The following is a 25,794-nucleotide window of genomic DNA, read 5'->3' as shown; positions in this document are numbered from 1 at the left end:
CTCTCTCTCTCTCTCTCTCTCTCTCTCTCTCTCTCTCTCTCTCTCTCCTTCCCTTCCTCCCTCCCTCCCTCCCTCCCTCTTCATTCAATCTTGAGAGAAACACCTATGTAGGGTACAAAATAAGAGCTAAAGTTAGAAGACATTCAGTTAATGTAAATTTAAATCATAGGAACCATTAACATGCCATACTCAGATTTACCAACTTTTGCAAGGGCTGAAACAGTGGCTCCTTGAGCTTGTGGAGATCTTTATCCTGAAAAAGTCCTTTTATGGTTAGATTGAGCTTATTTATGGGCAGCTTCCTGGAAAATAACTTGCTCCATATAAAGGAGAACAGCCTATGTTGGCTGCTACACGTTTCTGGGAGCTTAATGTGGGTTCCTGTGCACATAACTATGAGCTATATGATGCCTATGCCAGTAGGGGCCATGCAAATGAAAATGGTCCTGGGAGATCAAAGTCCAGTCCTGATCAAAAACTTGGTCCATACTTAGTGGTTTGGGATTTTTGGACCAAGGCTTTGAGAATTCTTTAATGAGGTGGCCATGGGTGTGCCTGTGTTCTGAACATCAGCATTTTCAAAGTGTCGTATTAACTCTATAGATTCTAATACATAAAGTACCATGATATACTGAGAAGAGATTTCTTTGGCAGTAAATCTGTCTTAGGGAACTTCTATCATAATCATATTATATTATAATTGTATTATAATCACAAACTGCTATTATACTCCTAAAGCAAAACCTAGTGTAGCTTTCTAACTGCAGACTGCAGCATATTAAGAATAAGAGTAGATTCTAGTAGATAGTCCAGTTTGTCTGCTTTCCCAAAGGAACTCCAGGATTTTCTGGGTATTTGATGGAAACATGCTGTTAGCGGTTCATGATTGGCCCCATTATTATCAGAAGGGCCTCTGTTTAAAGCACAATGGTCTAGAAGCTTTACTCTGATTTGTAGCTGTCTTCTCCCTATTTATCCCTGCTCACCTTTATCTTCTGTTAAAATCTTCACCTTCTATCCCAGTAAAATGGCTCAGCAGGTAAGGGTCCTTGCCACCAAGCCTGATAACCCATGCGAGTTCAGTCTCAGAAACTCTCGTGCTAGAAGGAGAGAACAAACTCCTGTAGATTGTTCTTTAACTGCACTCAATATATAAATCTGTAAATACGATTCTTTTACAGCCCTCAGCTACTTTCATCATAGAAAGTGTTTGACCTTTGACTTTTGGCAGTCAGAGACTGACATCACCTCTCCAGTTCATGTGTTTTCCATGTTGGCAGAATCGCATCGCTAAGCGCAGCAGGAAGCTCGTGGATTACGATAGTGCTCGCCATCACCTGGAGGCTCTGCAGAGTTCCAAAAGGAAGGATGAGAGTCGGATCTCTAAGGTAGGAATGGATGCAGCGGATGACATCACTCTCTGAATCTCAAGGCATGTAGCAGCCTTGCTTTTGAAAATGAGATGTTGCCCTTTTAAAGAAAGACTTCAATCAGGACAGAATTCAAGCAAAATTATAGTTTTCTGAGCCACTTTAATTAAAAACACGTTTGTTCCTTTGTTATTAGAAGTGAGATCACATGAGTGAGCCTTACTGACACATTGCGACCAGAATAACTTTGAGCCTCTTGCAGTGTTGCAAGATCAAAGAAACCAAGGAGTGTTTCTGCACTTCTTCCTATATGGTTGGGAAATACTCATAAAATATAGATTCAGGTGAGATGTCAACACTTTAACTCCCAGGGAAAAATTTAGTTACTTTTTAAATGCTGTGATAAAATACCATGCCTAGGCAACTTGTAGAAGAAACACTCATTTGAGGCTTAGCATTTTAGAGGGTTAAGGGTCCATCACCATCACAAGGGGGAAGTATGGCAGCAGGCAGTGTGGTAATTGGATCAGGAATCTGGGAGCTCATACCTTAATTCACAAGCAGAAGATATAGAGATCACACAGAAAATTGAGCAAGGCTTTAAACTCTCAAAGCCTATCCCCAATGACACACTTCCTCCATCAAGCCTACACCTTCCAAGCCTCCCTAGAAACTATCACTAACTGAGGACCAAGTAATCAAATGCCTGAGACTATGGGGTCATCACATTCAAGTCACTACAGGCATGTATATCAGCAGTTTGCAGATGCCAGCTAAACGAGGCCATCTATCCACGATTCTGTTGAATCCCAGGCTTACTTTGTCTTTCCTAACACACATCACTGCTAAATCACCTTCCAACATGGCATCTCTAGATCAGGTTCCCTACTGCTTACCTCCTTTAATGGATCCCATTGGGAAAAATTTCTAAATCCCCTAGCATGACATATGAGACCTTTACAGCTTGATTGTAACTTACTTGTCAAGCTTTCCAATGTTCAAGTTCTTTCTATTGCCCATTTAATTACAAAATGGTGTGGATTTCAACAAATATCTCTCCTCAAAAATCTTCTCAGATTACCATAAGGTTCTTTCTCTTTAATATGAGTGATGCTTTTATGTACAGAACCGGCTCCCCCATGTGTAAATGTGTTGTGTGTCATTTCTAGGCAGAAGAGGAGTTTCAGAAGGCACAGAAAGTGTTTGAAGAGTTCAATGTTGACTTACAAGAAGAGTTACCGTCATTGTGGTCCAGGTAAACATGTTTATCTTGTTTACTCCAGTTTGCTCCCTTTAGCAGTTTAAGACATGGAGCTTTCCTTTGGGTCCCTTTTCTTGTCTGTGGCTTTCTTTTGTGGCTGTGATGTTTCTGTCCTGTTCAGAAGAACTTCTGTATTCATGCTTTCCAATAATGGAAGCCACTTGCCACATAAGCCTGCTGAGTACTTGAAGTATGTTTATGGAGACTGAGGAAAAACACGTGTACGTATTTTGTTGTATCTCATTTTAATTAAGTAGTCATGTATGTCTGGAAGCTGATTAGACCTTGGTAAGCTTCTCAAGTTGAGGCTTAAAATTCAAACCATAGACACTAAGAGAATTTCTCCTGTCATAAAACTTACAGCAAGACCCCCTCAGCTCTTAGTTGGATTTCCAGTATTCTAAGACCTCATCTTACTTTCTGACCTTGTTCTTTGGGCTTTTAACCTGAGTTATAGCACTATTTCAGACAACAAATGCAGCTCTCATTTACAGGCATTCCATGAGTCTCATCATGTTGAGTGAAATTTATATAGTCTATTCAGTCTTCACTAGTCTGTGCTAGAACCACGAAGTTGCTGAAAGCAGTGATTGTCTTATGGTCTTAAGTCCTCACTAGCAGTTCCACATCACCAGCCCTTCAAATATAACTCTGCTTGACATGCTGTATTACTTTTAGTCAATCTCTTCCCCTACTACCAAATAGCTGGTGGCCCCAAAGAGATTAAACACATCTGCAGGCTTAATTTCCTGCTGCTTGTACCTAAGCCCCTCTTTAACTGAAATTGCATACACTAGTGATTTTCACAAGTACAAAGTTCTCTCCCGATTTACATTGCTCAAACCTGAAATTGAAGTCAATACTTTTAATCTTCAGTGTTTCCGGTGGGGAAATGCACAGGATTAGACATACAGCAGGAAACATGTACTCAGTGATGGATGTTTGAATTCCTGCATCAGACTCTTCTTAGCCATTAAGAAATTATTTGTTGTGTCCAGTTGTGCTATAGTGTTCATCAGGTCCTCTTTTTTCTGTTTTCTAGCTAATTTATCAAAGAAGCTGAGTTATTGACAGCCACTATTTTCAGACCCATTTTTCTCTTCAGTTCTGTCAGCTTTTAAAAAAATATATTTTACTTATATTTTAGATGTGCATATTATTGAGGATATTATCTCTATAAAATGTCCTATGTTTTAGTTTGCTTACTTTGAGATAGAGGCTCAGGCAGCCCAAGCTGTCCTTTACCTACTTTGTAGCAAAGAATTATCTTGAATTCCTAATCCTCTTGCTTTTACCTCCCATGCCCTGGTATTGTATCTGTACACACCACATCGAGCTATAAAGCATCCTCTTTTATTTCTCTTAATAAGTGCCTCTCATACCTGCTCCAGGTCTCTGTCGCTTATATGGCATACCCTTCTCCACTCACCTGTGTGCATCTTTTAATCTAAAGGGTACATGATATAAAGCTTGATGCTAGTGTTTAGTTTGTTCTTTGCCTCTTTGGTTCTTTTATTATCTGTTGTTTCCATGCAATGAAAATCATTTTAAACCTTTAGATGCACAAAGAAGCATAGTAATGTCTGGGGAGATGGGTCAGTCAGTGAAGTGTTTGCCATGCAAGCGTGAAGACCCGATGTCACATCTTCAGTACTAAGTAGAGCTGGGTGTGGTGGCACACATTTGCCAAAAAGCACAAGGGCCAGAGATAGAGGGATCCAGATGGCTCACTGAAGCTCACCAGCCATCAGTCTAGCCATGTTCAGTGAGAGACTTGTCTTAAAGAATGAAATGAGAAATCTATCTACCTCTGGTCACCATACGCACATGCACACATGCACATGCACACATACACACATACACGCATACACGCATACACACATACACACATACATTGAAGGAAATCATCTACTGCATAAAAGAATATATAGGTTCTTATAGAATAATATATTATTCTATAATAATAATATATAGGTTCTATATATAGAGAATATATAGAAAACTATAAGCATTGTTTATTTTCTACTCTGGGGGATTTGCCAGACATTGAACATAGAGTCTCACTCAAAATGCACATGTAGGTACTCTACCTCTTGACCTATGTTTATATTTTAACCGAACTTGTGATTTATAGAAAGAAGAAGGTGATAAATTATTATAAAGCAGGGGGACTCTATAGGGAATGCTTAAGTTGAATTTCTGAAGTTGGTATTTGGTGAACAAACATTCTAAGGTAATGAGTGCACAAATAAGGGACTGGGAATTGGAGAGTTTTTTGGTTCTTGGAACATTTTTAAATTTAAATTTTTGTCTTATTTTATGTGTATGCATATTTTGCCTACATATATTTCTGGGTATCACATGTATGATTAGTATCAATGAAAACCAGAAGAGAATGTAAAGTACCCTAGAACTGAGGGGAGTTTAGGATGGCTGTGAGCTGCCATGTGAGTGGTATGAACTAAACTCAGGTCTTTTGAGAACAGCAGGTATTGCTCTTAACCATGGAGACATTTCTCCAGCACTGGGTTTTGGAAGCTTATTAATGTGGTATGGCATGAGATTGATTGAAAAGAGAATTCAAAGGAGGAATTGTACGGAGAAAGCAGGACAGAGTCAGTGGCAAAGGGGGTAGGGGTTATTTAGCTAGAGAATGTTTGGGATGAGTGGTGGATAGGAACAGTATGAAGATGATAGGACTAGTCAGACAGGCCTGAGGGCTGTTTTACATGATTCTGGCTTGAAACAGACTAGACTCAGTAGACTCTGTTGTCTAGAATAAGGAAACGGTGATCTAATGTACAGGGTGAGAGAGTTTGATGTACTTGGTCATAAATGGAATGTCTTCATCAAAATCTTCCTCTTCTTACGACACAGAGATCTATGTGGAATAGGAGTCATGTAGATTGTAAAATCTAGAGGTGAAAGATGACTCCAAGAAAACAATGTCCTCCAGACACAGCAGAACTGATGTATATGAAGTCACAGAGACTATGGTAGCAGGCATAGGATCTGCATAGGCTCAAGATAGACAACATCCCAGCACTGAGAAGGGGAAGGGAACATGGGCTCCTGCCCCTAACCTAGAACCTATCTGCAACTTATACCTGCTAGCAAAGAAAAAAAGTAGTTTTCTCCAACAGAGTCCCACTAGGTATACATTACATTTAAGGAAAGGCCTCAGGCCAAGGAGCAATTTGGAAACACAAAACAAACTCAGTGGTATTTTGTAGACATTTTTGTCTCATTTTGTTTTGTTTGGATATTCTTTTGTTTTAATAGTCTTATGTTTATTTATTTTAGTTTCTGTATTGTAGTTTTGTGGCAGTTTATTTTTAATTTTTTTCTGATAAAGAGGAATGTTTACTATAGATTTTCAGTATAACTACAAACCTGTATGTATATTATGACAATTCAAGCCACCAAGTTTATGTCATGTATGTATGTATGTATGTATGTATGTATATATATATATATGTGTGTGTGTTAGAAAAAATACATATATGTATACAATAAAATATATATTCATATATTTATATATCATATATATGCATATATATATATGTACCTAACTTTTCACAGGTATGAAAAATTCATTCCAAAATGTATTCTATGATTACTACTTTAGTTGTTGAAGGGTGTAAGTTGTGAGTGTGTACATTTAATTATACATATCAGTATCACACACACACACACACACACACACACACACATATATATATATAATCTTTAATCTTTTTTTACAGTCCAATTGTTATCCCCCTCCCATCTGCCCACTGACTTTTCCTCATCCTATTCCTCCTTCATTCCTCTTCCTCCATCTCCAAGAGGATGTCCTCATCCCCCACCCCTCCAGACCTCCACAATTGTTGGGGCCTCAAGTCTCTCCAGGGTTGGGTATATCTCCTCTTGCTGAGGCCAGACTAGGCAGTCCTCTGTTTTATATGTGTTGGGGGCCTCGTACCAGCTGGTGTATGCTGCCTGGTTGGTGGCTCAGTGTCTGAGAGATCTCAAGAGTCCAGGTTTGTTGAGACTGCCTGTTGAGACTGCCTGTCTTCCTATGGTGTTGCCCTTCCCCTTGGCTTCTTCCAGCCTTTCCCTAATTCAATCACAGGGGTTCCTGGCTTCTTTCCATAGGTTGGATGTAAATATCTACATCTGACTACTTCACCTACTTTTGAACTTCTCGGATGGCAACCATGCTAGGCTCCTGTTGGTAAACACATCATAGAATCGGTAATAGTGTCAGACCTTGGGGTCTCGCCTCTTTGAGCTGTATCCCAATTAGGGCCTGTTGCTGGACCTCTTTTACTTCAGTCTCTTCTCTATTTTTATGTTTTGCTTGTGTTTTGTTTATTTTAAAAATAGAGAGAAAGGCAAAAACTCCTAATCTAAAGCATCCAGGAAATCTGGGACACAATGAGAAAACCAAACTGAAGGATAATAGGTATAGAAGAGAGCAAAGATTCACAACTTAAAGGGCCAGTAAATATCTTCAACAAAATTATAGAAGAAATCTTTCCTAATCTAAAGAAAGAATATTAAAAGCAGTAAGGGAAAAAGGTCAAGTAACATATAAAGGAAGACTTACCAGAATTACACCATATTTCTTACCATAGACTATGAAAGCTAGAAGTTCCTGGTCAGATGTCATACAGACACTAAAAGAACACAAATACCAGCCCAGGCTACAATACCCAGCTAAACTCTCAATTACCTTAGATGGAGAAACCAAGATATTACATGACAAAAACAAATTTATACAATATCTTTCTAGAAATTCAGCCTTACAAAGCATAATAAATGGAAAATTCCAAGACAAGGAGGGAAACAACACTATAAAAAAAGTGAGAAAGTAATCTTCTTTCAACAAACCCAAAAGAAGATAGCCACACAAACATAATTTCACCTCTAATAGCAAAAATAACAGGAAGCAATAATCACTATTCCTTAATATCTCTTGACAGCAATGGACTCAGTTCTCCAATAAAAATATATAGATTAACAGACTTGATATGTAAACAAGACCCAGGACATTCCTGCATACAGGAAACACATCTCAGTGACAAAGACAGACACTACCTCAGAGTAAAAGGCTGGAAAAAAATATCCACGCAAATGGTGCCAAGAAACAAGCTGGAGTAGCCATTCTAATATCAAATAGACTTTTAACCATAAGTTATCAAAAAAGATAAGGATGAACATTTTATACTCATCCAAAGGAAAAACATACCAAGATGAACTCACAATTCTGAACACCTGTGCTCTAAATGCAAGAGCACCCAAATTCATTAAAAAAAAAAACTTTACTAAAGCTCAAAGCACACATTGCACATCATACAATAATGATAGAAGACTTCAGCATCCAACTCTCAGCAATGGACAAATAATGGAAACAAAAACTAAACAGAGACACAGTGAAACTAACAGAAGTTATGAATCAAATGTATTTAACAGATATTTAAAGGACATTTCATCCTAAAACAAAAGAATGTATCTTCTTCTCAGCACCTCACGGTATCTTCTCCAAAACTGACCATATAATTGGTCACAAAACAGGCCTCAAAAGATACAAAAAGATATAAATAATCCCATGCATCCTATCAGATCACCACAGACTAAGCCTGGTCTTCAATAACAACAAAAACAACAAAAAAACTACATACATGTGGAAACAGCAATGCTCTACTCAATGATAACTTGGTCAAGGAAGAAATAAAGAAAGAAATTAAAGAATTTTTAGAATGTAATGAAAATGAAGGCACAACATATTCAAACTTATGGGACACAATGAAAGCAATGATAAGAGGAAAACTCATAGCTCTAAGTGCCTACACAAAGAAACTGGAGAGAGAATATACTAGCAGCTTAACAGCATATCTGAAAGCTCTTGAACAAAAAATAGCAAATACACACAAGAGGAGTAGACAGCAGGAAATTATCAAACTCAGAGCTAAAATCAACCAAATAGGAACAAAAAGAACTATACAAAGAATCAACAAAATCAGGGGCTGGCTCCTTGAGAAAATCAACAAGATAGATATACCTTTAGCCACACTAACCAGAGGACACAGAGACAGTATCCAAATTAACAAAATCAGAAATGAAAAGGGAGATATAACAACAGAAAATGAAGAAATTTTTTTAAAAAATCAGCTCCTACTACAAAAGCCTATACTCAACAAAACTGGAAAATCTGGATAAAAGGAATGATTTTCTAGATAGATACCAAGTATCAAAGTTAAATCAGAATAAGACAAACCAGACAAACCATCCAAACAGTCCCATAACCCCTAAAGAAGTAGAAACAGTCATTAATAGTCTCCCAAACAAAAAAACCCAGGACCAGATGATTTTACTGCAGAATTCTATCAGACATTCGAAGAAGACCTAATACCAGCACTCTTCAAACTATTCCACGAGACAGAAACAGAAGGAACACTACTCAATTTCTTCTATGAAGCCACAGTTACAGTGATACCAAAACCACACAAAGATCCAACAAATAAAGAGAACTTCAGACCAATTTCCCTTATGAATATCAATGCAAAAATACTCAATAAAATTATCTCAAACTGAATCTAAGAACATATCAAAATGATCATTCACCATGATCAAGTATCTTTCATCCCAGGGATGAAGGGATGGGTCAATATATGGAAGTCCATCAACTACATAAACAAACTCAAAGAAAAAAAAACACATGATAATGTCATTAGATGCTGAAAAACCATTTGATAAAATTCAATGTCCCTTCATGTTAAAAGTCTTGGAAAGATCAGGAATTCAAGCTTCATACCTAGACGTAGTAAAAGCAATATCCAGCAAACCTGTAGCCAGCATCAAACTAAATGCACAGAAACTTGAAGCAATCCCACTAAAATTAGGGACTAGACAACGCTGCCCACTCTCTCTCTCTGTCTAGTCAATATAAAAGTCATAGCCAGAGCAATTAGACAATAATAAAGGTCAAAGGGATAGAAATAGGAAAGGAAGAAGTCAAAATATCACTATTTGTAGATGATGTGATAGTCTACTTAAGTGACCTCAAAAATTCCACCTGAAAAATCCTACAGCTGACAAAAAAACTTCAGCAAAGTGTCTGAATATAAAATTAACTCAAATAAATCAGTATCTTTCATATATTCAAAAGATAAACAGGCTGAGAAACAAATTAGGGAAATGACACCCTTCAGATAGTCACAAACAATATAAAATATCTTGGTGTGACTTTAACCAAACAAGTGAAAGGTCTGTACAACAAGAACTTCAAGTCTCTGAAGAAAGAAATCAAAGAAGACCTGAAAGATCTCCCATGCTCCAAGATTGGCAGGATCAATATTGTAAAAATGGCCATCTTGCCAAAAGCAGTCTACAGATTCAACAAAATCCCCATGAAAATTCTAGCTCAATTCTTCTTATAGTTCAAAAGAGCAGTTCTCAAATTCATTTGAAATAACAAAAAACCTAGGATAGCGAAAACTATTCTCAACAAAAAAGGACATTTGGGGAAATCACCATCCCTGATCTCAAGATTTACTGCAGACCACTAGTGATAAAAACTCCAGGGTGTTGGTTAAGTGACAGGGAGGTAAATCAATGGAATAGAATTGAAGACCCAGAAATGAACCCACACACCTATAGTTACTTGGTCTTTGACAAAGGTGCTAAAACCGTCTAATGAAAAAAAGACAGGATTTTCAACAAATGGTTCTGGTTCAACTGGCAACTTGTAGAAGAATACAAATTGATCTGTTCTTATGTCCCTGATCAAAGCTCAAGTCCAAGTGTATCAAGGACCCCCACATAAAACCAGATACACTGAATCTATTAGAAGAGAAAGGGGGAACTCCTTGAACACATTGGTACAGGAGAAAATTTCCTGAACAGAATATCAATGGCTTATGCTCTAAGATCAAAATTTGACAAATGGGAACTCATAAAATTGAAAAGCTTCTGTAAGGCAAAGGACACTGTCAATAGGCCAAAATGGCAACCAGCATATCGGGAAAAAATCCTTACCAACCCTACTCCTGATAGAGGGCTAATATCCAATATATACAAAGAAATCAAGAAATAAGACTCCAGAGAACCAATAACCCAATTAAAAAATTGGAAACAGAACTAAACAGAGAATTTTCAACTGAGGAAAATCGAATGGCTGAGAAGCACCTAAAGAAATGTTCAACATCCTTAGTCATTAGGGAGAGAAAAATCAAAATGACCTTGAGACTCTATTTCATACCACTCAGAATGTCCAAGATCAATAACTCAGGTGACAGCAGATACTGATGAGGATGTGGAGAAAGTGGAACACTCCTCTATTGCTGGTGGGATTGCAAGCTCGTATAACTACTCTGGAAATCATTCTGGTGGTTCCTTAGAAAATTGGACATAGTATCAACTGATGACTCAGTTATACCACTCCTGGGCATATACCCAGAAGATGCTCCAACATGCAATAAGGACACATGCTCCTCTATGTACATAACAGCCATATGTATAATAGCCAGAAGCTGGAAACAATCCAGATGTCCCTCCACAGAGGAATGGATACAGAAAATGTGGTATATTTACACAATGAAATAACACTCAGCTAAAAACAATGATTTCATGAAGTTTGCAGGCAAATGGTTGAATCTAGAAAATATTGTCCTTAGTGAGGTAACTCAGTCACAAAAGAACACACATGGCATGCACTCACTGATAAGTAGATATTAGGCAAAGAGCTTGGAATACCCACGATATGCTCATGAGGAAGGCAGACCAAAGATTGGATGATCCAGTCCTACTTAGAAGGGGGAACAAAGTAATCAAGGGAAGTAGAGGGTGGGAGAGACTTGAGAGGAAGAAAAGAGGGGGAGGAGGAAAAGAGGAACAGAATCAGGTATGTAAGGAGATGGAAGAGATGTTCAGAGGGTCACGAAATTAAACAGAGGTATGTAGCAATAGGGGATGGGGAACTGCGGGGAGCAACAAGAAAGTCTCAGATACCAGGAAAGCAAGAGCCTCCCAGGACACCACAGGGAATTAGCTGAAATACCTCACAAATAGGAGGGAGAACCTGTCAAGACCATATCCAGAGGTTAGGCATGGCCCCTAGTTGAGGAATGTGGCCACTTACCTATCTCCAAAATTTTAACCTGGAATTGTTCCTGTCTAAAGGAAATACAGGAACAAAGCATAGAACAGAGACTGAAGGTAAGGCCATCCAGAGACTGCCCCACCTGTTGATCTATCCCACATGTAGACACGAAACCCAGACACTATTGCTGATGCCAAGAAGTGCTTGCTGTCAGAAGCCTAATACAGCTGTCTCCTGAGAGGCTCTGCCAGATCCTGACCAATACAGATGTGGATGCTCACAGCCAACCATTGGACTGAGCACAGGGACCCCAATGGAGGAGTTAAGGGAAGGACTGAAGGAGCTGAAGGGGGTTTATTTGACATCAGTGTGAAGGGAGGCCCTTGGTCCTGTGAAGGCTGGATGCCCTAGTGTAGAGGAATGCTAGGCTGGTGAGGCAGGAGTGGGTGGGTGGGGGGAGGAGCACTCTTATAGAACCAGGATAAGGGGGGGATTGGATTGGGGGTTTGCAGAGGAGAATCCTGGAAAGGAGATAACATTTAAAATGTAAATAAATAAAATGTCCAATTTAAGAAAAAAACAATAAAAAATAAAATTACCAACTATGGCATTTCCATACAGATATACCAACTGAAAAAGAATAGAGAGGAAGAAAAAAGAGAGAGAAAGAACATAAGATTGGGTAGGAAGGATGGTCCAGAGGATTTCAGAGACATTGGGGTAGGAGAAAATGTGATTAATATATATTGTATGAGAAAATGAATTTAAAAAGTTTAGAAAAATCCCAGAAGTCATCAATATTACATAAGCTTTAAAAGTAGGGTCATGGGTGCTTGCAAATGAAAAAATAGTGATTTTTCCTGGGATAAGTTATATGTGAGACAGTGGGTTGCTCCAAATCACAGATGGAGCCATGAGAATCATGTGAAGATCCAGTATCTGGTACAGATGTGGAAGAATAGGAATAAACAAGATACTTGGGCCCTGGTATGAGTATTTGCTTTTTACATAAATTGTCACAGGGGAGTTCTGTGGTGTTCCTGTTAGGATTGAGTGAAAGAGAGAGTGAATCCCTCAGACCCACTCTAACACAGAGTAGATGGGATAGGGTTGCAGCTGTCATATTAAGAGGCTTAATATTTAGCAGCATGGATGTGAACGGATTCAGCATCTGGGAGAAATTCTCCTCCCCATCTTCATGCAGTGAGGTGGTAGGAGCCTCCTTCACTTGACTTGCAGAATTCCCTTAGTGTATCCTGAAGGTAACAGTGTATGCATGGGCTTACACAAATCATATTTTCAGCTTCCAAAATATCTCCATAATTTCTGAGGATTGCAGACATAAAATAAATTATTGATTTTTTTTCTGGAATTTTACTATAATAAAAGAGAAAGTCAAAACAAAACTCACTGTCATGCTTGAATGAAAAACAGCCTTAATAGTGTTCAGCATTTGAGCATTTGGTCCAGAGTAGATACTGCTGTTTGGAGAGGTTTAGGTGGTGAGGCCTTGCTAGAAGAAGAATGTCCCTGGGATGGTCAATAAGAGCATAAGGCCTCACCTTACAGCCAGTTTCTCTGCTTCATGCTTGCTGTTTAAGATGTGGTCTTGGAGATTACTGCTGCCACTGCTGCCGCTGCTGCTGCTGCCGCTGCCGCTGCCACTGCTGCTGCTGCCATGCTGTTTCCAACATTATGGATTCTTATCACTCTGGAATTGTTAGCCAAAGTAAACTGATTCTTGCCCTCCTCATGGTGTTTTTATCAAAGCAAAAGACATGTAAAGTTCTCACTAATCAACTTTAATGACCTCTGCATCCATCTTCAAATTAAATTTGGCCCATCCTCCTGGCCGGGCTATGTGTGTTCTCTCAAGCAGATGTTTGCAGCTGGGCTCTTTTAGCTGGTTTGTGCCCCACATCTATTTGTTTTCTATATTTAATCATGTATGGACGATTGTGGCATTTTTCCATTCACATGGTTTTATACTTTGCTTCTATAATTTCATTTAAGTATAATGCTGCAAATGCTCATTAATTAAGCCTCTGACTTTAGTTCTTACTATTTTCCAAAGACACTATGCCAGAGTTTTTATTACTGCCTTTCAGTATGCATAAGTATATGTACATGTGTAAATACATATATTTGTCCTCTGTTTCTGTGGATAATCAGTTCCCAGAACTTTTGCAAAACTTTATGTAAAATAAAGTGATATAGTATTTGTGTTTCACCTCCTCACAACTACCTTTGCACTTTCAATCATGTATAGATTACTTAGAAGACCTAATGCCACTACAACATTATGCAAATGGAGGGATAATACTGTCTCTCTTCAGTGCAGATGCTCTTTGGTTTCTAATGGTTTTCACCCATGGATGGTTGAACTACAGTATACAGAACCATGGATATAAATAACCATCTGCATTCATGTACATGTAAAATACATGATTTGATATCAGCTATAATGAAAATACGTGAACTCAAAGTCTCACAGGGACTGTGGGTAGAGGAAATAAATGTAAAGTGGCAGGGATTTAAGATACATGATAAGGCACGGAAAAGTAGTGCCTGATTTGTGGGACAGATTTACCATTTAATTATCACTTCATTTCAGAGTTCTTACATTTGGCTCCAAGTTTTTCCTATTTTAGTTAAAATTCAAAAAACACCTAATTTAAGCAGAACTTGCTGACATGGAAATAGCAGCAGTCATGGTTGAAAATTTCTTGTGAAGTGTTCTATGATATTTTTAAATTACATTTCCTTCTTTTGAGGTTTAAGTATTGGTTTTCTCTACCATGAACTGCATGACCCAAGACAGTTAATCCCCGTTTACTTTGTCCAGCAAATGAGGTTCACAGTCGCAGGGGATTGTGGTGAACATCAAAGGAAGAAACAAATCAAAGCACCTCCCTGACTCCTGGTTCCACCAACTCTGGTGTTTTCTCCGTTCTCTCTCATTGGAACCCTATGCACTGCAAGGCTTAGCTTAAGCAAGAGAAGATCATAGGTTTCCTGTTGTTCAAGACCTTACTTAGTTTTTTTATCTAGAGTTCAGACCTAGTTGAATAATCAGGACTCTTTGGTTATTTTTGAGAATGCCATTGAAACAATAACATGAATTAAAGTTTTTGTTACCTAACTCAATGAAAAAGTATAAAGTAAAATAGTGTCTAGATACTCATCGTTTGGAGAATGAATTTATCCTGAGGGTAGCAGGCTAAATCTCTCTTTGGCTTTTGTGCTTACTCTTAGGGAACTGAGAACAAGAAGGATGGAACTTGCCTCATGTCCCAGCGGCCTTCCCATAACTTCTCCTTACAAATGTGTTTGAGATATTGCCAATGAGCTGCCTGTGTGCTCAACAGCTGAGAACAGTCCGGTTTACTCTAGGATGTTATTTAATTCAATATTTTTCAAAGTTATATATTGGAAACATAGTCTTAATTTGTTTCATGGCAATTAAAAACCAGTTTTGCTAACAGGTCTTTTTTATTTGTGTTTTCCTTTGGTAGACGAGTTGGCTTTTACGTCAATACTTTCAAAAACGTCTCCAGCCTTGAGGCCAAGTTTCACAAGGAAATTGCTGTGGTGAGTAATGGTGACTGTTGTTCTTATGGAAGGCAATATAAAGGGAGCACAGGGCATTGCACAGAGTTGCCAACTAGTCCACCCCATACATGGATGTTGTAGCAGTACTGTGTAACTACTCTGTGCACTATTTGTACTGTTTTTGAAGATTTCATCACAGTCCCACTATTTTGTTTCCTCCTTTGTTGGTTGAAAAGTTGGAATTTCAAGTGATGTTCTAAATTAGTGAAAAACTGGTCTTTCATTATTTAGATAAGCAGTAGCCATGGTGTTTTCTGTTGTCTTCTTAGTACATCGGGGTAGCCATGGGATTATTTTTTAATAGATTTAAGATAATCAGCTTGTCATTTCTGCTTCATGTCCTATATAAGAATACATATTTGATTGATTTAGCAGGTCTTTTTTTCCACTAAAGTATTCACTAAATAAAGTTATTTCAGGTTAGGTGTAGATTTCAAATTTGGTATGTGGAATTTCAAGTACTCTGAGACCAATCTAATTCTCACAAGAATTGTAGTTTCTCATTAAACAAGTTCATTCTTGGGGAGAATAGCATGGGTGGCCACCAGGATATCCTGTGGTTAACAGGCCTCTGTCTCCTTAGCTTTGCCACAAGCTCTATGAAGTGATGACAAAACTGGGTGATCAGCATGCTGACAAGGCCTTCAGCATTCAAGGAGCTCCCAGGTAGGCCACTGGTCCTCCAAGCTGCATGTGCAAGTGATGTGCTGTGTATTGAGATTTCTGCAGTTTGGACACCACATGATACTGTTCTATTCACCTCGTAAGAATCTAAAAGGAGCCCTTCCACCTGGAGAGTGATCCCAACCTTAGATTTTAGGCTCTTACATTTACTTCTTGCCTTTACTCACCTCAAGATGCTATTGATCACAGTAGAAGTGAGTAGCTGCCTTTCTGATTTCCATGGGATCAGAGAGCAACAGTATGGGACAGTCATCAACTCGACTTGTTACTTGATCTGCAATAGAAAAAACCCTCCAGTTTTGTGCTGATTCTCAGTTACTGAAGAAAGAAAAGAAGTGGAAGAGATCTTGCCGTCCACCCTCTCTCCACCACTGCTTTGCCATTTGCCCTGCAACTTGCCTTTGTTATTGTTCCGTTGCTTGTTGTGATGTCAGAGACTGAGGGCCCTGTGGCACAGCTGAGCTGCTTGTCTTGGTTTGACTGCATGTCCACTTTCTCCTATGAGTTTAAAATCTCTTTTATCTCACCCAGCAAGCCTTGAGCAAGCAGTCAGAAGCCCCAGGTTTCAGTTACACGCCTCTGTGGTCAATTTGTTTTATTTTCCTTACTGAAGCCCAATAACCTTTGTAGTTAAAAAGCCCATTTAAATATCTATAGAAAAAGTAGGATCCAATGGAATGAAATTATTTTTAAGGTGATGTTCAGTTCTGAGACTCTACATTTGTAGTTCTTATTCCAATCATTATAAACACGCTTAGGAATGTATGTACAGAATCATCCGTCGACATATGCAGTTTCCAACCTCTCCATGTTACTATCTGAAAATTACTAGTTTGATCATGTAGTGCTCCTTAGAGCATCCATAACTATAGCCACTGCTATACCTGCCAGAGCAACAAGCATGTCTTTTCTCTTCAAGGAAAAGACATGACCTAAAAGAATAAAAAAAAAAAAACCCTCCTCCCCCCCCCCAAAAAAAAAGCAGAATTAAGACTCCAACACTGTTTTCTTACATTATTGAGCTAGGAATAAAAGAAGAATAAGAATATCAAACTGCCTTTTGGATATTATAGACGTAAAGCATGCTAAGCGTGGCTCTCAAACATGGAAACAAAGTCAACAGAAGCACTTGCAAATATCAGTTTCATAATCAGCTAAAGCAAGAAGTAGGATTACAACCTCTTAACAAATGTCTCTTATTTTCATTCCTTTTTAAAAACATTCCTTTGCAGAGCGAGGTGGTGAGTTAGCTCTGTGGGCAATCTCTAGACTAGTGCATAGATTGAGCTGTTTCTAGTCAGAGGTCATGATTGCTGGCCCAGAGCCCCAATCATGTAGTGTCTCTAAAAGAACCCGTCTTCCTTAGCTCCTGAATGTGTAGATCATGCTGCTGTGTCTGTACTCTTATTTAGGTCACAGACGCTGTTCCTTCTGCTGTTGTCTTTAGATGTTCTTAGAGAGTAGGACGTGTCATTTTAGTCATCATGTTAAGCTGTTCCCAAGCCTCTGGCAAGGTGCCTAGAACACCGTGGCTTCTTAGGAAGTTGTGGAATCTCACCTGTCATGTGGTCTGCTGGCACACTGAAGGTGTCTTGAGTTAGTCACTGTTTCATAAAGTGCAAAAAGAAGTATTTTGTAACTCTCCAAACGTAATTCAAAAAGCACTCCCGAAAAAGATTTATTAACCCTCTCCCAAGATGCGTTTGAAATTTAAAAGTCACAGCTTTCTGGCTAACTTTCTGTAGATTGTGGTATGAGATGATTCTGCTGCATATGAAAAGTGAAGCTGATTTTCTTACCATGCCTTCCGTTGGGAGGCAGCGCTTGTCCAGCATGTGGAGTGAGCAAGAGTTTTATGCTAAAATCTAAATGCAAATATCTGAGTGTCTTTTTTTTCCTTTATTTTTAACCTATTTATACTCCACCATTTACACATCTAAAGTGGCGTCAGAGAAAGCCCTGCATGGCTGCTGTGAAAAAAGAGAGACCAGGCATGGTTGGCTCTGGCTCACAGGAAGCAATAAGTGGTGCCAGTTACCAGCATCCATTACTATTACTAACAACTAGAATTAACCTGGAGGTAGGAGATGAAATAACAGTGAGACAAAGCTTCAGGATTTCTCTGGGCTAAAGAATCTTGGGTTTTTGAGTCCTGGTTCTCAGAAGGCTTCTTGCTCCATCCTCTGTGTCTATCCAGTGATTCGGGTCCTCTTCGAATTGCAAAGACACCATCACCCCCAGAGGAGGCTTCACCCCTACCCAGCCCAACGGCTAGTCCCAACCACACATTAGCGCCTGCATCTCCTGCCCCAGTGCGACCCAGATCACCTTCACAGGTATGATGTGAACACCATGGGCGTGGGAGAACTCATGAGGAGGTGGCTTTCTCTGGAATTCTCCTGTTGTGACCAAACATTATAGAAAGTTTCTGTGGCAAGACTAAGGCATGAGACAGTGGATACTATTATTGTCATTGTGGAGTCAGCCTGCTTTGCTATTTAATTTTTGAGTTTCCTCCTGTCCTCAGTGTTTGATTGTTTTGGGTTTTCTAGCACCACCCCTACCTTCTTGTTCTGGATTGTATTCATCTTTACCTTCTCTTGCTCCTAGATGCCCACCTTTCAGAGGCTGGGGGAGTCTATTTAGTGATGGAGCACTTGCCTGAGTTGCCCTGTGCTCTGAGCAGTTACTAGCTTTGAAAAAGAAAAATCCCATCTACAAAGTTCCATTCATTCTATATTCCTTCTGAACTGAATCTCCTTTCCACTGCTCTACTAGAGTCAATGACTGCTCAGAACTGGAGTATTGTGAGGTATCCCATCACTCACTTTGTGTTACATACACATGAGTGGCCACTCACTGAAAGCCTGGTACATGTTTAAAGAAACTATAAGGACCAGGCAAAGCAAACTAAAGAGAAAAAAAAGACCACTTTTGATTCCAATGCATTGTGTGAACATGATATTTCTGTAGCTACACTTGACATTCATGGTCCAGTATAAGCTTTTGTGAGTGTGGTTGAAGCTGCAAAGTCGTAAGAAGATATTGTAGTAGGTTCTAAAGTTCTCATTTCAAAATCCTGGAGTGGAAAGGGAAGTGGAAGCTGTCTCTGGTAGATCTCATTGATTCAATTGGAAGAAACAAACAAACAAACAAAAAACCAAACAAATAAGAAAACAACAAAACAAAACCCCAACTAGCTTGATTTTTGTTATGAAATTGAGTTTTTTTTTCTTTTGAGAGAAATCATTGGTAGTTGAGCTGAGAGGAAGAATGACTTCCAGGTGAGATCATAGGTCCTGCAGCTCTGGGCAGTGCTCAAATTGAGATGCATGGACTCTCATCTCATGACCTGACTTCTTCCAATTAGACTTTCAGTGTTCAGAGAGGCACCCAAGTGGATGGCATTCTTGACTTGAACCGAGTAGGCTTACACCTTTGTATAGATCAGTTTCAGTTACATGTCAGTCTGCTTACATAGCTTTGCTTATCTGACACTTCCTCAAAGGATACCATGTTTGTATTTGATGCTTCCTAGACAAGGAAAGGGCCTCCTGTCCCACCTCTGCCTAAAGTCACCCCAACAAAGGAACTGCAGCAGGAGAACATCATCAATTTCTTTGAGGACAACTTTGTACCAGAGATCAATGTGACAACACCTTCCCAGGTAAGTGCTCAGGGCAGTTGGGATGACCATCAAAACGCCATGGTGGGAGGAACTCTCAGATCAGCTGTAGAGAAAGTACCAGGTATCTGGGCCATTAATAAAATCTTGTAACTTGTGCTTGTTTTATTGCTTTGTATAATCAAAGGATTATTAAATGCAAGATGTATAGGATTTGAAAATTCTTAACATTTATTGAATATATATACATATGTATATATATGAGAAAGTATATTGAAAAATACACAATGAAGAGGAGTGGCTGTCATCCTACCACTGTGACATAACCTTGCATGCCCCCTATTTTCTTTCAATTTTTCTACCACCCCCTTGAGGATTTATCAGCTTCACATTTTGAAATTCAAGTTGTGTAGTTATGCAGTCTTAATATAGCAACTTCAGTTCACCGGTTATTTTTATGTCACAATATTGTCTTTATAAAAGCACTTAACATTACTATCATACCAGCTGGGTGTACTAACCCCTGACTCTAAGCTAAATTTTAATTTCCAGATTTTATCAGTCTACACCTTTTCTACTAGCCAGAGTCATTTTTTAGTTTTATTTCCACATTAACATTTTAGGATGGCTTGTCTTTGTTAGGTTGCTTTAACCTGTGTCAGCCAATAGTTCCATCACAAGCAGGGACTTTAGTCCTCTAGAAGCCTGTGTACTTAGCTGAGGACACCCTGTCTAGGAGACGAGACTACTTAAGTGGCAGGAAGGTGACACACAGAGTAGTTCTGAAGCAAAGATGGGGTCCAGAAGTGTTCTTTCCTTTTAAGTGTTTTTATTTGAAGTTTCTGGCTCGGTTACAAGGACCCTCATGGTGGGGAGAGGGAGAATCAAGGTACTTTGGAAAATTACAGATGCCAAGAGAGTCTGTAAGTACTTAACTCACCCTACTACTGTTGAGTGGAAGAGACAGAAAATAATTGGCTGGAGGAAGGGAGAGGGAGTACTTCAGGAAGAAGACTCATAGCTTAGAAGTAGAGCTGCTCGCCTGGGCTGTATACCACTTTCTCTGGTACATCATGGAAGCACTCTACTGGAGCCTGCGGTAACTGATGGATTATGTGCCACATTTGTTAGTCTGTCAGCTGAATTTGCAATTACTACCCGCCAGAGACATATGGCAGTTCATTGGTGGTGGTGGGTGTTCCTTGTCATCTAATCTGTTTTCTTTTAGTTTAAAAGGTAGAAAGAAGAGGAGCTCTGGTTTTGTTCATTTGTTTGTTTTTATGTTGAGTTGTGGTTTTTTTTTTTTTTTAACTTGAGAAGTATCCTGTGTCCAATAGCTGGATCACGGAGTGTGAAATCCAATGCTTCTAATACACCAAATGGCTCCTGGTTTCACACCAAGATGTGTAGAGAAGTGAAATGGGATTCATATTTTGGTTTGTCATTTTGGGTTATTGAGTGGGAAAAAAATATAGTTTTATTTAACACAGGCAGAAACTGCTTTTTCTGCAGTCCTTTAACAATTTCCTCAGTTGCTTGTCCTTCTGCAGCTGCAAGCAGCCTGTGTGTCAATTTAACACCTCTCCAGCAGTCCCTAGTCTTGGGACTTCACTCTGAGAACTACTGTTTTGATCAGTTGGAAGTCTACATGGTCCAAATCAGTGATGGTGAGCTGGCTGCCACAATGAATTAACAGCTTCTGTTTGTGGAGCTGTCCAGCCAATCCAAGGCTGTGTAATGATGGTCCATTTATAACTGCCCCACTTAAAACAGTCTGATTTGAAATGTTTCATATAGGATTTTTGGATACACGCATGTTATGTGTTTATAATACTAGATGCATTGAACAGACTGTATATTGGGACATACGGTATAAGCTAATGGATTGTAACATCTGAGTAATAATGTTTTGGGCAGTGCACAGATGACTGGATAAGAGAGAAAAGATACCAATTCTTGATGAGAAATGAAATAGTAATCGCAAGTATTGAAAACTGGAAAGCTGAGAATTATCTGAAAGATTTCCCCCTACATTACTGCAGAATGATCTTTTTAGTATTGCCTTGGATTTTTGCTAAGTGAGTCATCTGACACTTAGAAGATCGTTTATGGCCACAGATGGCTATTTTTATAATGCACTTAATGAGAAAGAAAAACACTTGTGTTAATCCTGGCCAGATGCTGCAAATGTAAGAAGCAAAACCTATCCTGTCTGATGGGAAAATCGCCTCAGCAGCAACCCTTTCCCCACTGTGTCCTTTGAACTGAAAACAGAAATCCACTAAGCCTGCAGAGCCCTCTAACGGCCCAAACCTTAACTATATATAGCCCAGAATTTTCTGTAAGAAATACTTTTTTCATGCTCACAGGCATACCATGGCATGTGAAAATGCTTTTCCTGCTTTTCTGAAGTTTTGTTCACAAAAATAAACTGCTAAAAGACAAGTTCATCCTTTCCAAATATTTCCTCCCAAGTACTTACCATCCTGTGCACGAATCACTTATTATGTTTTAATTTTTATTAATTTTGAGGATTTCTTACTGTATATTTTAATAAAATTCACCCTTCCCTAATTCCACCAAGATCCACACCCTTCGCTATCTACCTAAGTTACTGATGGCTTCTCGTTCTTCTTGTTCTTTTTGTTCTTGCCCTCCTCCTCCTCTTCCTCCTCCTCCTCCTCCTCCTCCTCCTCCTCCTCCTCCTCCTCTTCCTAATTACATTCAACCTGTACTGTCCATATATTCTTGGGAGTGCGTCCTTCCACTAAAGTGTAGTTAATCTACCAAATATATCAATAAAGAAAACTGATAATCTCTCTGCAAAGCTGAAGCTATCAATTATAGGTAATGGGTGCGACTTTGTACACACCTCCCCTTTCCATGTTGGAATTTTGTCCGGCTTGGGATCTTACAGATCTGCATACTGTCTAAACTACTGTGATTTCATATGTGAAACTACTCACTTGTGTCCAGAAATGTTTCCTTGTAGTCTCCCACCAACTCTGGCTTTCATAATCTGTCTGTTTGCCTCTTCCACAATGATTTCCATCAGAAAATGGAGGGCTGTGACATAGAAGTCCTATTAGAACTGAGTTAGTTTCTAATTGTCTGTACTTTGGCCAGTTGTGAATCTCCATGTTAAATGCCATCTACCTCAAAAAGATGTTTCTCTTATGAGAGCTGAGATATGCCTCAGTATGAAGACATAATAATGTCACCAGGACTTGGTTTAATCTATACCCGTTTAGGACAATAATAGTAGTAGCTTTTCCTCCTGTCTCTCTGACCTGTCTATCCTCAGGCTCTTGGCCCAGCAATAGTACCAGGAATTGGTTTTTATCTCATCTTAAATCCAATCAAAAGGGGATTCTTTATGCCCATGATATTCATACCACTATTGTGCCAGTGGCCATGCCTTGATAAGCAGATTGTTATTATTGATTTCAGGGTTGACAGCTGGGTGGATTGGTGGTTACATTTCTTCTCTGGTAGCATGTAGCACACCCCAACAAAAGTCAAAACAAACAAAAAATAATTAGACAAAAAATAAAGCAAAATGCCCCTGCTCACCTCTATACACAAACACAAAACATGGAGTCTGTTTTGTATTGCCCAACTACTTATGAGCATGAGGCTTCCAATAGAGTTGTTGATACAGCCAGTGATACTCCATTAGAGAAAACTCATTTTCCCTTTCCCAGCAGGTATCACTTATAGATAGCTTCTTTGTTAGAAGTGATTTTTGCATCTACCTCTTCTTCTCAATGATGGGACTTATCTGGTTTAAAACATCCTGTGTACACTGTCACAATCTCTGTGAGTTCACATGTGTATAAGTCCTGTTGTGTCTAAAAGATACTGTTTCCTTGTGTTTACTTCTGGCTTTTTAAATCTTTTAGCTTCTCTTTCTCATAGATTCCTGAACCTTGAGGAGGGGTTAAATAAAGACATTCTATTTATGATTGAGTGCTCCAAAGTTCCTTACTCTCTGTTCATTGCCAAGTTGTGAGTCTATGTTGATTACAGTCATTGCAGGACAAAGCATTTCTGATGAAGATTTAATGAGACACTTACCTATGGGCTTACCAATATGTCATTACCAATATGTCGTTTAATTGTGTTCCTTTAGCTGAATAGTAATAGTATGTTTGCCCCATAGAGCTCATGAACTATCTAGCCTCAGATTTTTGGCCACTTTAGCAGTGTTCGAATGGCTTTCACCTCAAGAAGTGGGTCCTAAGTCCAGCTTTCAAAAAGTGGTTGGTTACTTTTATAATATTTGTGCCATGCCAATGTTACACCAGTATCTGTGGCTATTTTGAGTAGAATAACAATGTGCATTCTTCAAATACACTACTCTCATGCTGTGAAAATAGGGACTCAGTTGGGGGGAATCATACAAGACAAGGAGTATCTCCATCCTGTTTCTCTTTGTGATAGCTCATGCTAGCATGCCCAAGATTCTGAGAAGTGCTACAACAAAAAGCCCCAATTCACCTTTCTGTAAGCTACCTTCTGTAATGGTTCCAGACCTGGTTCTTGACAAATAGGTTTGGTGATATATTTTAAGAAATGAAGTTTTAAATAATATGTACCTTGAAAACCATTCCATGTATATAGTAAGATCTTAATAGTTCATAACAAAAATAAAACAATCACATAGATACACACATTATCTAGGTACACCCATGTAGGATTTTATCCTCTCTCCCTCATTTATCTTCAGAAAATGATTTAAACTGCTTTCTAGTTTACCTTGAGAACGTGATTTCAAATCCATTCTTATCTGTCACTAGAGACTTTCTTAGAGATTCTTGGCCCAGAGCAAGTTTTTGTTTGTTTATTTGTTTGTTTATTTTGTATTGTTTCCCACACACAGTATTTAATTTGTTGACATGTACATGTCAGTGACGTTCTGATATCAAGCTTCATGGGATTACGTCAGTTACATGTCATGTTAGTCAGAGGGGGCAATTAACTCAGCAGCCGCTTTCCCATACTAAGACTTCACCACACAATCAGTTTAGCTCTCTGTCAATCCACTAGTCCTCACAGAAGCTCATTCAAAGCAAAGCATCCATCCATCTTCTTTGTCCTCTCTATCCCTGTTGGCTTTCACACTTAGTCATAGCCTATTGAAGACACTGCATCACTGCCATGATGCCAAGCTCAGGATGACTTTGTTCAACTGGCTTCTGAGAAAACAGAAACAAAATAGCTAGGGAATTGGTTGTCTAGAATATTGGGTTCACTGTGTGCCAACTTTCCAGGACATTGCAGGCTTCCTAAGTGTAGTAAATGTAAAAATAGGAGGAAGATGAACAGGCTGTTGATAGATAAAAGGGGCCAGTGCTTTGTTACTCTTTAAAATCTTTCTATAATAAATGTTGGGAAATCACTTGATAACATTGTTTTGAGTGAGTAAAATTTGCTCCATTGTGAAATTGTGAATATTGAAGTCCTGTCAGTGTGCTGTAGTTAATGCCAGTGTTCAGGTTAACTGCAGTACATCTGCAACACTCTCCTCATGTTTCCAGTTTTGCAATTAGATTTTCCCCAGCTACGACTTTCTCATATGTATTAATAAAACACTACAACTTTGCTCATTGCTAGAAATTATCAACTATTTTGTTAAGTGTCAGCTATTAATATTTCATGCAAAACTGCTCCTAATCAGCCTTGCTCTTAGATGCTTTCTCTTCTCTGCCTTAAGCTTCCCATTTGACATTCTCTGCCGCATTAAAAAGTTCTGGAGGCATGAAAATACTTGGGATATAATAAACATTCTTAAAATGTGTTGAAAGAACAAAAGGGGAAAGTGATCTCTAGAAGTAATACCAATGCCCTCATTGGTCTGTCTCATTAAAATAATGTGTTGTGATTCAACACTGTGTATGTGCTTCTGCACACATGAAGTTATGAGGCTTAGTTTTGAATTACAAGTTTCATATCTAAATGCACTGTTGCTATAGTTTTAAATACAATATACATTAGTTCATATTATTTTGTAGGCTTTACATGCTGAAAATGACACATTATTAACTTAAAAAGTTTGTGAAATAAAACAAAGCCCAAGATAAAAATTAGAAAGTATAATTCAGTTTCCCAGAAGTAATGTCTTAGCCATTCTGTTATATTATATTATTCTCTTTAA

General features: G+C 38.8%; 1 protein-coding gene across 1 annotated transcript in view; it reads left to right on the top strand.

Moving 5' to 3' along the window:
- Amph (amphiphysin) overlaps window positions 1-25,794 on the top strand; it is a 200,526-nt gene that overhangs the window by 134,415 nt on the left and 40,317 nt on the right. Inside the window, exons 6-11 of the mRNA XM_028789250.1 lie at window positions 1,281-1,388; window positions 2,540-2,625; window positions 15,232-15,307; window positions 15,912-15,994; window positions 18,210-18,348; window positions 19,551-19,679. Of these exons, the coding sequence (XP_028645083.1) occupies window positions 1,281-1,388; window positions 2,540-2,625; window positions 15,232-15,307; window positions 15,912-15,994; window positions 18,210-18,348; window positions 19,551-19,679 (621 nt within the window). The remainder of the gene's footprint in view (window positions 1-1,280; window positions 1,389-2,539; window positions 2,626-15,231; window positions 15,308-15,911; window positions 15,995-18,209; window positions 18,349-19,550; window positions 19,680-25,794) is intronic.

The sequence above is a fragment of the Grammomys surdaster genome, unplaced genomic scaffold (genome assembly GCF_004785775.1).
Source record: "Grammomys surdaster isolate TR1022 unplaced genomic scaffold, NIH_TR_1.0 125807, whole genome shotgun sequence".
Taxonomy (NCBI): domain Eukaryota; kingdom Metazoa; phylum Chordata; class Mammalia; order Rodentia; family Muridae; genus Grammomys; species Grammomys surdaster.
Note: the sequence above shows the minus strand (reverse complement) of the source record. Positions and strands in the feature narration are given on the sequence as shown.